The 12,925-nt window shown below is 42.4% G+C and overlaps 1 protein-coding gene across 3 annotated transcripts in view; it reads left to right on the forward strand.

Moving 5' to 3' along the window:
• ARID1B (AT-rich interaction domain 1B) overlaps positions 1 to 12,334 on the forward strand; it is a 257,068-nt gene extending 244,734 nt beyond the window's left edge. For 2 of the 3 annotated variants that reach the window (XM_021709628.1, XM_021709629.1), the window contains 4 exons: positions 2,328 to 2,424; positions 3,926 to 4,709; positions 7,021 to 7,151; positions 9,203 to 12,329. In XM_021709628.1, coding sequence (XP_021565303.1) covers positions 2,328 to 2,424; positions 3,926 to 4,709; positions 7,021 to 7,151; positions 9,203 to 10,927 — 2,737 coding nt within the window. In that variant the 3' untranslated portion in view covers positions 10,928 to 12,329. Of the gene's footprint in view, positions 1 to 2,327; positions 2,425 to 3,925; positions 4,710 to 7,020; positions 7,152 to 9,202 lie in introns of all 3 variants that reach the window. The other variant, XM_021709630.1, reaches the window with a different exon arrangement.
• Positions 12,335 to 12,925: the final 591 nt, after the last annotated feature.

Below are 12,925 nucleotides of genomic sequence, written 5' to 3' on the forward strand. Positions count from 1 at the left end.
CCCCAGCCTCTACCTGCTGGGCTCCAGCGATCCTTCCGCCTCAGCCTTCCAAGTAGCTGGAACTACAGACTTGCATTACCACCCCCGGCTAATTTTTTTTTTTTTGATTTATTGTAGAGATGAGTCTCATCAAGTTGCCCAGGTGGATCTCTAACCCGCGGGCTTAGGCAATCCACTCACCTCAGCCTCCCAAGGTGCGGGATTACAGGCCGAGCCACCAAGCCCGGCTTGTAGCCTCTCTTAAGGAAGTCATCTTGACATTGAAATGGCAAGTTAGGCTGCAGAACTGATGCCGATTGATTTTTAATTAACTAGAAGAAAAGGCGCTGAAATGTCTGAGACATCATCTGAAAACTACTTCTTAAAATAGTGGCTTAGGTACGCTGCTTTGTGAAGAAGGCCCATTACCTGTGCCCAACTTTGATAACTTATTCTCACAAAAGCCCCTTCCTTTTGTTGGCGTGTTCTCTATCTCCTTAATAAGAGAAATGATGAGAAGCCAGGCTTTAATCATTATTTCTGATTTTTAAAGAAGAAGCACAATAGCAGGCCCTCCTCAGGGCAGGGCCGGTTTTCAGAACTCTGCCTTGGAAGCTGGCTGTGCCGGCTCCACCTAGAACACCTGGCCAGAGCCACCTGCCTTTTGTCAGTCCACGTGCTAGAGTCATAGGGAGGGTTAACTGGTGGAAAGAATTTCTTTTAATACAAAGCGGGGGACGTTTGAAAAATTGTGATTTCTGCGGTAGCTCACACCTGCAATGCCAGCACTTTGGGAGGCCGAGGCGAGAGAATTGCCTGAACCCAGGGGTTTGAGACCAGCCTGGACAACTTGGTGAGACCTCATCTCTACAATAAATCAAAAAATTAGCCAGGCATGGTAGCACATGCCTATAGTTCCAGCTACTTAGAAGGTTGAAGCGGAAGGATCACCTGAGACCAGCAGGTCGAGGCTGCGGTGGCCATGAGCATACCACTGCACTCTAGCCTCAGCGATAGAGTAAGACTCCAACTCAAAAAAAAAAGAAAAGAAAAATAGTGATTTCTTTATGGCATTGTCTGGGAACCTGGTTCTCGAGCACATAGCCATCCCATGCTCACAGAGAAGCGATGCTTTCTCATAGTGACCCAGGAATTGATTATTTTAATGCTTACCATGGCCACAATGTGTCTAATATTACCTGTGATGTCTACATTAGCCAGCTAACCATTATGAAATGTTTGTCTAGTGTTGCTGGATCAGGGATTTTAGTTAGGTTTGAAAGTCCAGGAAAAGCTTTGATTTCTTTTTTTTTTTTTGGTTGACATGATTAGAACAGTTGTCTTTCTCTACCATATTAGAGAAAGAAGTTTACCTCATTGTTAAGTTTTTTCTTCCAAAAAATGTTACTTATTACTCAGCTTAAATTTTATTCATATTTATCATATTTCTTTCCTCCTAACTATAAGCTTTCTTCTAGGATATCAGAGTAGTTGGCAAAAACTTCCTGTGTCTATTTTACATGTGATATCCTAAACATTTGGAGTTATTATTCTCATTTCTTAATTAGCTTAGAAATATATTCAAGTACAGCTATTCTCTTAAAAGATTTAATATACTAACCTTCACTAACTTATTTTTCAAACTTCCAAATCTAGTGCCCTTTAAAACATGCTATTTTGAATGGTATTTAAAATTTCTCAATATAATAGCAGTTGAAAAATAAATGCATTCTTCATTTCCACTTTAACATTTAATAGGAGTACATTTAAATCATCCCTGTTGTTCTTTGCCTTTTAGGGCTCAGGGCTTCAAAGTTTTGCATACTTGTATCCAGACTATTGTTAGCTAACTCAGTGTCATTTGGATTGACTTTAAGTATACCTTTAAAAAGTAAGCATTTTATATTTGTAGGGAACATGAGAAGCAGACACATTTTCAGTGTTCTGGTCCTCCTAAAAATACTGCTTTTGAGCCTTAGATTATTTTCATTGTTTCTAGCTCTCACAACTCACTCACAGTGCAGTGTGGCACTCAGTGGGTAAGTGAAGCTTCTTCCTCAAAGGCCAAGGCCACAGGCTTTGACAAGGACTCACAGGGTGCCTGCCTGTTCAACCGGTCTTCTTCTGACACCTATTAACCAACAGCCCGAACCAGGAGCCTGGCACCATGCCCATAATGGGTGTTCCCATCGCCTTTGCTACAAGTTAAAGTGCCTCTGTTGGAGGGTGCAGAGTGGCGGCAGGACAGAGCCGGTTGGGGGTGTGGGGGCCCTGGAAATGGATTGTTTATTTCTGTGTGCGCCTGGAGTTCTTTGTCAATTACATTATCTTTGAATGCCTTGTTCTAGGCATGAACCTTACGGGCAACAGTATCCAGGCCAAGGTCCTCCCTCGGGACAGTCGCCGTATGGAGGGCACCAGCCTGGCCTGTACCCACAGCAGCCGGTGAGTTGGTGAGCGGGTGTGGGCTCTGTTTTCTGTTTCTCTCCTGGAGGCTAAAACTCAAACTTGTCTTACTTCTGAAGATTTTTAGAAATTATAACAAAGTGATTAGCATTTATTGAACATTCGAAACGGAGTTAGTGCTAGAAAGTACTCCTGGGATGCCGAAGCATCAAATTAAAAAATAGCTCTTGCTATAAGGTATCCACAAACAAATACAGCATGTTTTAAGATGTTAGGTACATTTTGCAAGTGACAACAAGCCCAAATTAGAGTCAGTATATTTTAAACATGTGTCTACTATTGTGTATACACTGTTGTATGTACTATTATGTCAGAAGCCATTTTAGAATAGAAGTTTGTCAGCGTTTTAAAGAGAATAGTTTATAGAAAAAGCTACTTAAAATATTACATATTAATAGTGATTGTAAATTGACTTTTTAAAAGTGAAATTTTAATGACCATACATTTAAGGAACTTGGATAGGATTCTACTGGTTCACAGGTGGCCGTTGCAGCTCAGAGCCTTGTAAGAGCCCACAGCAGTCATCAGTACCAGTGCAGGGAGTTGCACTTCGTGGTAATGGCCTTTCAGACATGTAGAACTTGGCTGTCTACAAACAATTTTTAGGTCTGAGATATCTTGTAAAATTAAAGGCTTTGTTTTTGTCTTTTGAGTTTTTTTCAGAATTTTACAGTTGTAAAGCAGTTTTTAAACACTTAATTTTGCTGGAACATATAGGTACAGTGAATTGTATTATTAAACCAACTGTTCTTAAACAATTTTCAAGTAAAATGAAAGAGTACTCATGAAAACATCAGCATCTCATGCCTCCCAATCACATTCCATCCCACCCAGACTAAGCACTGGTCCCAGGAGGAGAGCTCAGTAGCAGGTACTATGCCTGCCCTGTTCTCAGAGCCAGGACCAGCAGGGTTCCATGGGAGATTCTGACCAGGCCAAGCTGGAAGTCAGGGCAGGAACCATAGGATGAAGACCAGGTAACATGGTCCAATCTGAGGAGCCAAATTCTGTTTGAGGCTTTTCTGTAAAGTGAGACCTAAGAAATCCATTTAAGCCAGGCCCTTCCAGGCTGGCCCCTAGGATCCTCCCTACCCCTGAGAGATTGAGCCTGCTGCTTCCTGAGATGATCTTAGTGTAGCTCCAAGTCCCATTCCAGCCTGTGGTAGTCACCAACACTGCTGTCCCAAGGTTTAGTTGCAGCCAAAGGAGAGGAAGCCTCTTCCCCCTCCCCAGCCCCCACCTCCACACACACGCACACCATAAGTTTCAAGTACATGAAAACAAACTTTGGAAGCCCTCTTCTGAGTGCACGCCATGGTGTTATATGATACTGAAATACTGCACATAAATGGTTAGGTCTCAGTTGTTCTGGAAGCTTTGCATAACATTCTACCAGGTAATAACTGTTTGCCTAATTTAAGTGTGTGTGACTATAACTGCAAGAGCACATCAGTACGATTTGTCTTTCTGTGAATTTCAGAATTACAAGCGCCATATGGATGGCATGTATGGGCCTCCGGCCAAGCGCCATGAGGGAGACATGTACAACATGCAGTACAGCACCCAGCAGCAGGAGATGTACAACCAGTATGGAAGCTCCTACTCGGGGCCGGACAGGAGGCCCATACAGGGCCAGTATCCATACCCCTACAACAGAGAGAGGATGCAGGGCCCGGGGCAGATACAGACACATGGAATCCCGCCTCAGATGATGGGTGGCCCGATGCAGTCGTCCTCCAGCGAAGGGCCTCAGCAGAACATGTGGGCGACACGCAACGATATGCCTTACCCGTACCAGAACAGGCAGGGCCCAGGTGGCCCTGCGCAGGCACCTCCGTACCCAGGCATGAACCGCACAGACGATATGATGGTACCTGATCAAAGGATAAATCACGAGAGCCAGTGGCCTTCTCACATCAGCCAGCGTCAGCCTTATATGTCGTCCTCAGCCTCCATGCAGCCCATCACGCGCCCGCCGCAGCCGTCCTACCAGACGCCACCGTCACTGCCAAACCACATCTCCAGGGCGCCCAGCCCAGCATCCTTCCAGCGCTCCCTGGAGAACCGCATGTCTCCAAGCAAGTCTCCCTTTCTGCCCTCTATGAAGATGCAGAAGGTCATGCCCACAGTCCCCACATCCCAGGTCACCGGACCACCCCCCCAGCCGCCCCCAATCAGGAGGGAGATCACCTTTCCTCCTGGCTCAGTGGAAGCGTCACAGCCGGTCTTAAAACAAAGGCGAAAGATTACCTCAAAAGATATCGGTAAGAATTCCAAAGGTTTGTTCCTGAAGTGAATTTCAGTTGCAATGTTGAATTCCATTTTAGTTTAGACGTAGTTCCTGTTCATCTCAAAGGGTTGAAGTTGTTAAGACTAGAAGTTATCAGGATGTGTTTTTATACAGGATCAATAGTTAGAAGGCACGAATCTGTATTAAGAAACAGGGCTGGAGAAGAGCTTGAGTTACAATGGTAGTTTTACATGCGAATGTTGTTTGTATGAGAGATTAGTGCTCCAGGTAAGAGATCAGGGATTATATACTATGTTTTGAGCTTAAAGATTTGACCTTAACCAAGCCACTCAATCTCTGCAATATGTGCCTAAAAGACCCACTATGAGGCTAATGAAATGCTAAAGGTGACCTAGGAAAATCTGAATCCAAGCCAGTCTGTAATGAATTTCCCTGGGAAAAGTGGGAGCCTGGAAATGGTACATAGGTTGATAGATGATATGACATATAGACTATGCTGTGCCAGCCGGGCTCGGTGGCTCAGCCTGTAATCCCACGCCTTTGGGAGGCTGAGGTGAGTGGATTGACTGAGCCCGCGGGTTCGAGACCTGCCTGGGCAGCGAGACCTCATCTCTACAATAAATCAAAAAATCAGCCGGGCGTGGTAGCGCATGCCTGTAGTTCCAACTACTTGGAAAGCTGAGGCAGAAGGATCACCGGAGCCCAGCAGGTTGAGGCTGCGGTGGCCGGGAGCAGCCACTGCACTCCAGTGGGTGAGACTCCAGCTCAAAAAAAAAAAAAAAAAAGAATATGCTGTGCCATGATGTATAGAACTGATGTCATGCGACGCACTGGTAGACATGGACCAAGGAACTGTGCCACTGGAATGCTGATGTTGCTTGTTTATCCTCTGTGGGATGTTCTGAATACTAATCAAAGATCTGGAATGTCTGGGAGTCCACACAGGTTTTCTGCGTTAATTTTGAAGTACTTTTAACATGGCAAGGAAAAAGATCTTGGTTGTATAAGAAAACATTTTTTTCCCAAAATGGGATAAGCAGTTGACTTAAAATAATTTTTTAGATAATTAATGATATTAAATTGATGACATTAAGGATATTTTCAATCATTGGACATTCAGGATATATAGAGAGAAAGAAAAAACAAAGGCTTTTTTTATATTTAGGGGTTACAAGGGGAAAGAAAGAGGTACCAGCACCATTTTATATATAGAAATATATATATGCACATGTATATGTGTGAGTAAATAAATATTTCTAAATTTTTTTTAAAGTCTCTTCGTATATATTATATAGTATGTATCTTCCACCTAGGGAAATTTAAGTTCCTTGTTTTAAAAAGAAAGTTTGACTTTTCTAAAAGCAATATGTGCCTATTCTAGAAAATTTAAAACTAGATGAAATTAAAATAAAGGCAGAAAAGCCATGGTCCTTGCCACCACCCCCCATCAGATTACTCCTGGCACCTGGAGAGCCTGCCCCTGCCCCCATGTCCATGCAGTGCACAGTTCTGATTGAGTGGGTCCCTGTACCATCCCAGGCTCGTGCCACACATGAGTCAGGCTTTCCGACACAGCTTTTGTTAAATCCAGATGTGTGACAAGTCTGTTCTCCCAGTCCCATCTTATGACAAATCTCACAACTTTTTATCTTATCATTTTGTTTTTTTCAGTAGCAGGAATAGGGAAACAACAAAAAATGCAGGCCTTCTATTTCCCATTCCTTGGCTGGGACCACACTCTTAAAAAATCTGAACCGTCAAAGTGCTAATATTTGTCAGCAGCATGTTCTGAGGGCAGGAGCACAGAAATAGAAGAAAACAGCATGAGAAAACCAAGACTATATCTGAGGATGTGCTATTTGGGGATTAAATTTTGCTTTTATATTCTGCATACTTGGCAGTCTTCCACGATGCCACCTTGAGACACTTGTGAACGGAGAAGGAAAACGAAGACAAATACCACTTTTTAGTCTAACTCAGTTGTTAAGAACTCTGATACCACATTACAGACCCTGTTGGGTAGCTAAGGAAATAAACCAGAGGTGAGGAAGGACCGTGTGCACTTAACTGCCCCACCTCTAGAAGCACTTTTGGCTCATGGGCAACCAACAGAGCGAAAAGATCTTAAACAACAGAAGTTTCTTACAGCTTAATTGCCTCCATTTAAAATCTGAAAATGATCACACTTAACTGTCCCTTAGAGCATTTGTTTAAAATCAGTACTTAAGGCAACACTTCACTTCTTTTTTCTTCCTCTTCTGTTACCTTCATTCTCTCATGCATAGAGTGTGTATTGATGATATTCTTGTTCTTTTCTTTTTTAGTTACTCCTGAGGCATGGCGTGTGATGATGTCCCTTAAATCAGGTCTTCTGGCTGAAAGTACTTGGGCTTTGGACACTATTAATATCCTTCTGTATGATGACAGCACTGTTGCTACTTTTAATCTCTCCCAGGTAAGCCAACACCCATCCTACTAAGGACCAAATTGCAATATTAGAACATTGAGCAGTACATACTCATGCTTGAACTAATGCCTGAGTTAGTTAACACTGACTGACTAACATTGTTAAATATTGCAGGTGTTTTAAACCAGCATTCATCAATGTCTGAGAATTTAGTGTGGGATAATACATACCTATGTTTTTCACAGGAAAACAGTAACTGTGTGTATGTAATAGATGACAGTAATAAAGTTACATTGTCCAGAATGAATATTAGCAGGCCAATGGGAATTAACTGAAATGTAACATAAAGTTATGACTATAGTCATTGTTGGGAACACAATTGGTTGCAATGGAACATCACCCTACTTTCTAGGAAGACTTGGCAGCTTTATTTTAATTAAAAAGAAGTATCAAATCAAAAAGTTTTGTGTTATAGAGAGAATGTATAAAATACATAGAAGTGGACCACCATTGAGCTCAAATAGTTCTGAATTCACAGTCACACGTATCTTAGTCTCAGCTCTCCCACGTCTGCCTCTCTCCAGGTTATTTTGAAGCAGTCATATAAAATCCTACCACTTTTAGTGATTTTTAAGATACTCCTTTGTGCAGAGCAAGGCTTAAAGTCACTTCCAGCATAATCACTAGAAGAGAGGAGGAGGACTGAAGTCTAGGGAAGATGCCCTCGAGTCACCTGGGCTACAGACTTGTAAAGAAATGTTTAGATATAAAAATGAGAAAGGTTATTTTCCCTTCAGTGTATGAACTACTCTCTACTTTCAGTGAAAAAAGCTAAAGCATCTAATTTTTCCTTGCTTCTATTGAAATAAGACCAAATGTTCCACTTCCTCTCTCTTCTCTCACTTAAGTCTTTATTATAGCCCAGAAAGGCGATTTTTCAGTGGATAGAAGTGTATTAATAAGGTTATAAACACTGCATGAGGTCTGTTTTTACAGAAAATATATATTAAAAAATTTATACTGCATTTGTGAGAGTAATTAACTTAAATCCTTACATTTGGTGAATTGTTGTTGATCACACATTTTCATAACCAGAATTGCCTTATTAACTGTCCTTTTTCCCTGGGGGAAAAAAAGGAAATTTCAGGAGTGAGGGAAAATCCTCTTGCAACATTGTACCCTCAGCACCCTGAAAGCAAAGACTTTCTCTTAGGTGCTTGGGTTTTTCTTTATGTCTTCATAACTCCAACCCCACTTTATAGAAACTGACAGTAGATGAAGGTATGACTGATTTCCATAACATCTGCCATTAGGGAATCCTTTTTGTGACGACTCTTTATAGTCCCTAGTGTGGCTGGTGTGCTGGGGGAGGGGCCTGCAGTTGCCCCATGTGGAGTAAGTATTGTCTGGTTCCTAACACAGCATTGGCTTAAAGGAGACCAAGCCTGTTCACAGGCAGCGGTTCTCACATAGCAGCTTTTGTCTTTCAGCTACAGTTGTGAATATCTGAAATGTAAAATTGGATTTTATGAGACATTCTAATTTACTTATCAGAAGCTAAATTGATTTGTTTTTAATTTTCAGTGTTCATGAGCTTCTGCGTTGCCAAAATTATCTTCTCCAAAAGATATATAGCGAACATAAATTAGGGTAACCTATGACACCTGCAACAAAAATAACCATGAAATCCTAAGAATAATAAGCGTAAAAATCCCTGCAAGCAAGTCTCAGATAAATAATAGAAGTGAGCAGAGTCACTTTGGGCAAAAGAGTCTATAAAATTCACGTTGCAACTCTTCTAATAATGAAAGCATTGTATCTAAGTCATAAAAAAATAGGTAAAGAACAGCAAAGCACTCCCTCATTGATAATAGAAGGATGAAAATAAAAAGTTTTTATGTTGGTAGTATAAGAAAGTAAGCAGCAAATAGGAGACGTGCTAACAGTTGAGTTTGTTATGGGAAATTCAGGTAGTTTATCTTTCGTGGCCCAGCCAAAGAGGAATTAACATGTGTGTGCATGAATTGATGACTGTCAGTCATGTCTGACATCGTGACACTGTACCTGTTCTTTCTCTTTCTTCTCCTCTTCCTCCCCAGTTGTCTGGATTTCTGGAACTCTTAGTCGAGTACTTTAGAAAATGTCTGATTGACATTTTTGGAATTCTCATGGAATATGAAGTGGGAGACCCCAGCCAAAAAGCACTCGATCACAGTGCAGCACGGAGAGATGACAGCCAGTCTTTGGCAGATGATTCCGGGAGGGAGGACGAAGATGCTGAATGTATTGATGACGATGAGACGGACGAGGAGGATGAAGAGGAAGACAGTGAGAAAACAGAAGCCAATGACAAGAGCAGTGCTGCTCTGACCACTCCGGACGCCACTGCAGACCCAAAGGAGAAGCCCAAGCAGGCCAGTAAGTTTGACAGGCTGCCAATCAAGATAGTCAAAAAGAACAACCTGTTTGTCGTTGACCGATCCGACAGGCTGGGGCGCGTGCAGGAGTTCAGCAGCGGGCTTCTGCACTGGCAGCTCGGCGGGGGCGACACCACCGAGCACATCCAGACTCACTTTGAGAGCAAGATGGAAATTCCCCCTCGCAGGCGTCCCCCTCCCCCCTCAAGCTCCACAGGCAGAAAGAAAGAGCAGGAAGGCAAAGGAGATTCTGAGGAGCAGCAGGAGAAGAGCATCATAGCGACCATCGATGATGTCCTGTCTGCTCGGCCAGGGGCGCTGCCTGAAGACGCAGACCCTGGGCCCCAGACCGAGAGCAGTAAGTTTCCCTTTGGCATACAGCAGGCCAGAAGTCACCGGAACATCAAGCTGCTGGAGGACGAGCCGCGGAGCCGAGACGAGACACCCCTGTGCACCATTGCGCACTGGCAGGACTCGCTGGCCAAACGCTGCATTTGTGTGTCCAACATCGTCCGGAGCTTGTCTTTCGTGCCTGGCAACGATGCCGAGATGTCCAAACATCCAGGCTTGGTGCTGATCCTGGGGAAGCTGATTCTTCTTCACCACGAGCATCCCGAGAGAAAACGAGCACCGCAAACCTATGAGAAAGAGGAGGACGAGGACAAGGGGGTGGTCTGCAGCAAGGATGAGTGGTGGTGGGACTGCCTGGAGGTTTTGAGGGATAACACACTGGTCACGCTAGCCAACATTTCTGGGCAGCTAGACTTGTCTGCTTACACGGAAAGCATCTGCTTGCCGATTTTGGATGGCTTGCTGCACTGGATGGTGTGCCCATCTGCGGAGGCACAAGACCCCTTTCCAACTGTGGGACCCAACTCGGTCCTATCGCCTCAGAGACTTGTGCTGGAGACCCTCTGTAAACTCAGTATCCAGGACAATAACGTGGACCTCATCTTGGCCACACCTCCATTTAGTCGTCAGGAGAAATTCTATGCTACGCTAGTTAGGTACGTTGGGGACCGCAAAAACCCAGTCTGTCGAGAAATGTCCATGGCACTCTTATCGAACCTTGCCCAAGGGGACGCGCTTGCAGCAAGGGCAATAGCTGTGCAGAAAGGAAGCATTGGAAACTTGATAAGCTTCCTGGAGGACGGGGTCACAATGGCCCAGTACCAGCAGAGCCAGCATAACCTCATGCACATGCAGCCCCCGCCCCTGGAGCCCCCGAGTGTGGACATGATGTGCAGGGCGGCCAAGGCTCTGCTGGCCATGGCCAGAGTGGACGAAAACCGCTCGGAATTCCTCTTGCACGAGGGCCGGTTGCTGGATATCTCGATATCAGCTGTCCTGAACTCTCTGGTTGCATCTGTCATCTGTGATGTACTATTTCAGATTGGGCAGTTATGACACAAGTGAGAAGGCAAGCATGTGTGAGTGAAGATTAGAGGGTCACATATAACGGGCTGTTTTCTGTTCTTGTTTATCCAGCGTAGGAAGAAGGAAAAGAAAACCTTTGCTCCTCTGCCCCATTCACTATTTACCAATTGGGAATTAAAGAAATAATTAATTTGAACAGTTATGAAATTAATATTTGCTGTCTGTGTGTACAAGTACATCCTTTTGGGGTTTTTTAATTTCTTTTTTTTTTTAACCAAAGTTGCTGTCTAGTGCATTCAAAGGTCACTTCTTGTTTTTCACAGATTTTCTTTTTAATGTTCTTTTCCATGTTGTATTGCATTTTTGGGGGAAGCGAATTGACTTTAAAGAAAAAGTTGTGGCAAAAGATGCTAAGATGGGAAAAATTTCACCACACTGAGGCAAAGAGGTGAACAATTACCAATTTCCTATGTATTTTATTCTTCAGAAAATGGGGAGAAAAGAAAAAAAAAACTGCATCCCATCACCCAAAGCTCTGTGCAATAGAAATTCCTAGAGATATAGGTCTAGGGGCTCAGGAGGTGTGTCAGTCAGTAGTCAGAACTATGAAATGATACTGGTTTCTCCACAACAAAATGGTTACATTAGGCTAGGAGCAAAAACAATGTTTTTTAAGTTAAGATTGAAAATACATACCTGACAACGATCAACAGAAATTGCTTCCTCACCACTACCGTCATGTCTGCTGTCCGGCATTTGACCTTCCACATGACAGTGCTTCACAATTCCTTTAATCATTTTTTAAATATTTTTTTTACTGCCTATGGGCTGTGATGTATATAGAAGTTGTACATTAAACATACCCTCATTTTTTTCTTTTCTTTTTTTTTTTTTTAGTACAAAGTTTTTAGTTTCTTTTTCATGATGTGGTAACTACGAAGTGATGGTAGATTTAAATAATTTTTTATTTTTATTTTATATATTTTTTCATTAGGGCCATATCTCCAAAAAAAAAAAAAAAAAGGAAGAAAAAATACAAAAAACAAAAACAAACAAAAAAAGAGGGTAATGTACAAGTTTCTGTATGTATAAAGTCATGCTCTATTTCGGGAGAGCAGCTGATCACAATTTGCTTCATGAATCAAGGTGTGGAAATGGTTGCATATGGATTGATTTAGAGAATGGTTATCAGTACAGACAAAAAAGAGAAAATGAAAAAAATACAACTCAAAGGAAGAAACACAACTGCAAAGATTTTTCAGTGACAAGAATCCACATTTGTATTTCAAGATAATGTAGTTTAAAAAAAAAAGAAAAAACTTGATGTAAATTCCTCCTTTTCCTCTGGCTTAATGAATATCATTTATTCAGTATAAAATCTTTATATGTTCCACATGTTAAGAATAAATGTACATTAAATCTTGTTAAGCACTGTGATGGGTGTTCTTGAATACTGTTGTAGTTTCCTTAAAGTGGTTTCATGGTAACCAAGTTGTTTACAAGAAATTGGGGAAGTACTGGCATGAACTCACATCTTAAAACCCTGTGTTTGAAGAGACCTGTAGGGGTTACCTCCTTTAGAATGGGGAGCAACCGTTTGATTTTCTCAAATTATTTAGCTAATTAGTCTTTCTCTAACAACACTGAGAGAGAATTTTCATCATATCTGGGAGGTGGTACCCACCCCTTGAGGTGAGCTCTCAAAAGCTTACTGGCCTGAAACTGTAACATTCTGCGTTGGACTAACTCCATCTTAAATTTAATCAAAGTTCAATCTATTCCATGTTTCTTCTGTGTGCCTCAGAGTTATCTTGCATTTAGTTGACTCTACCGTGTATGATATCTATATTGTGCAATGTTAAAAAGAACCTGTTATATTGTCTGTGGTGTGTGTAGTACAGATTCTCTCTAATGCAGGGTGTATTGCTATTCTCATACTCCTTCCTACCTGGTGCACAGTACCTTTTCAATACTACTCACTTCAAATTTAAGCTTCCTCTTCCTGGATCATTGACTGTTATCGTGTAA

This window comes from Carlito syrichta, unplaced genomic scaffold (assembly GCF_000164805.1).
Source record: "Carlito syrichta isolate Samal-C Ts95f unplaced genomic scaffold, Tarsius_syrichta-2.0.1 Scaffold268229, whole genome shotgun sequence".
In the NCBI taxonomy this organism is placed as follows: Eukaryota; Metazoa; Chordata; class Mammalia; order Primates; family Tarsiidae; genus Carlito; species Carlito syrichta.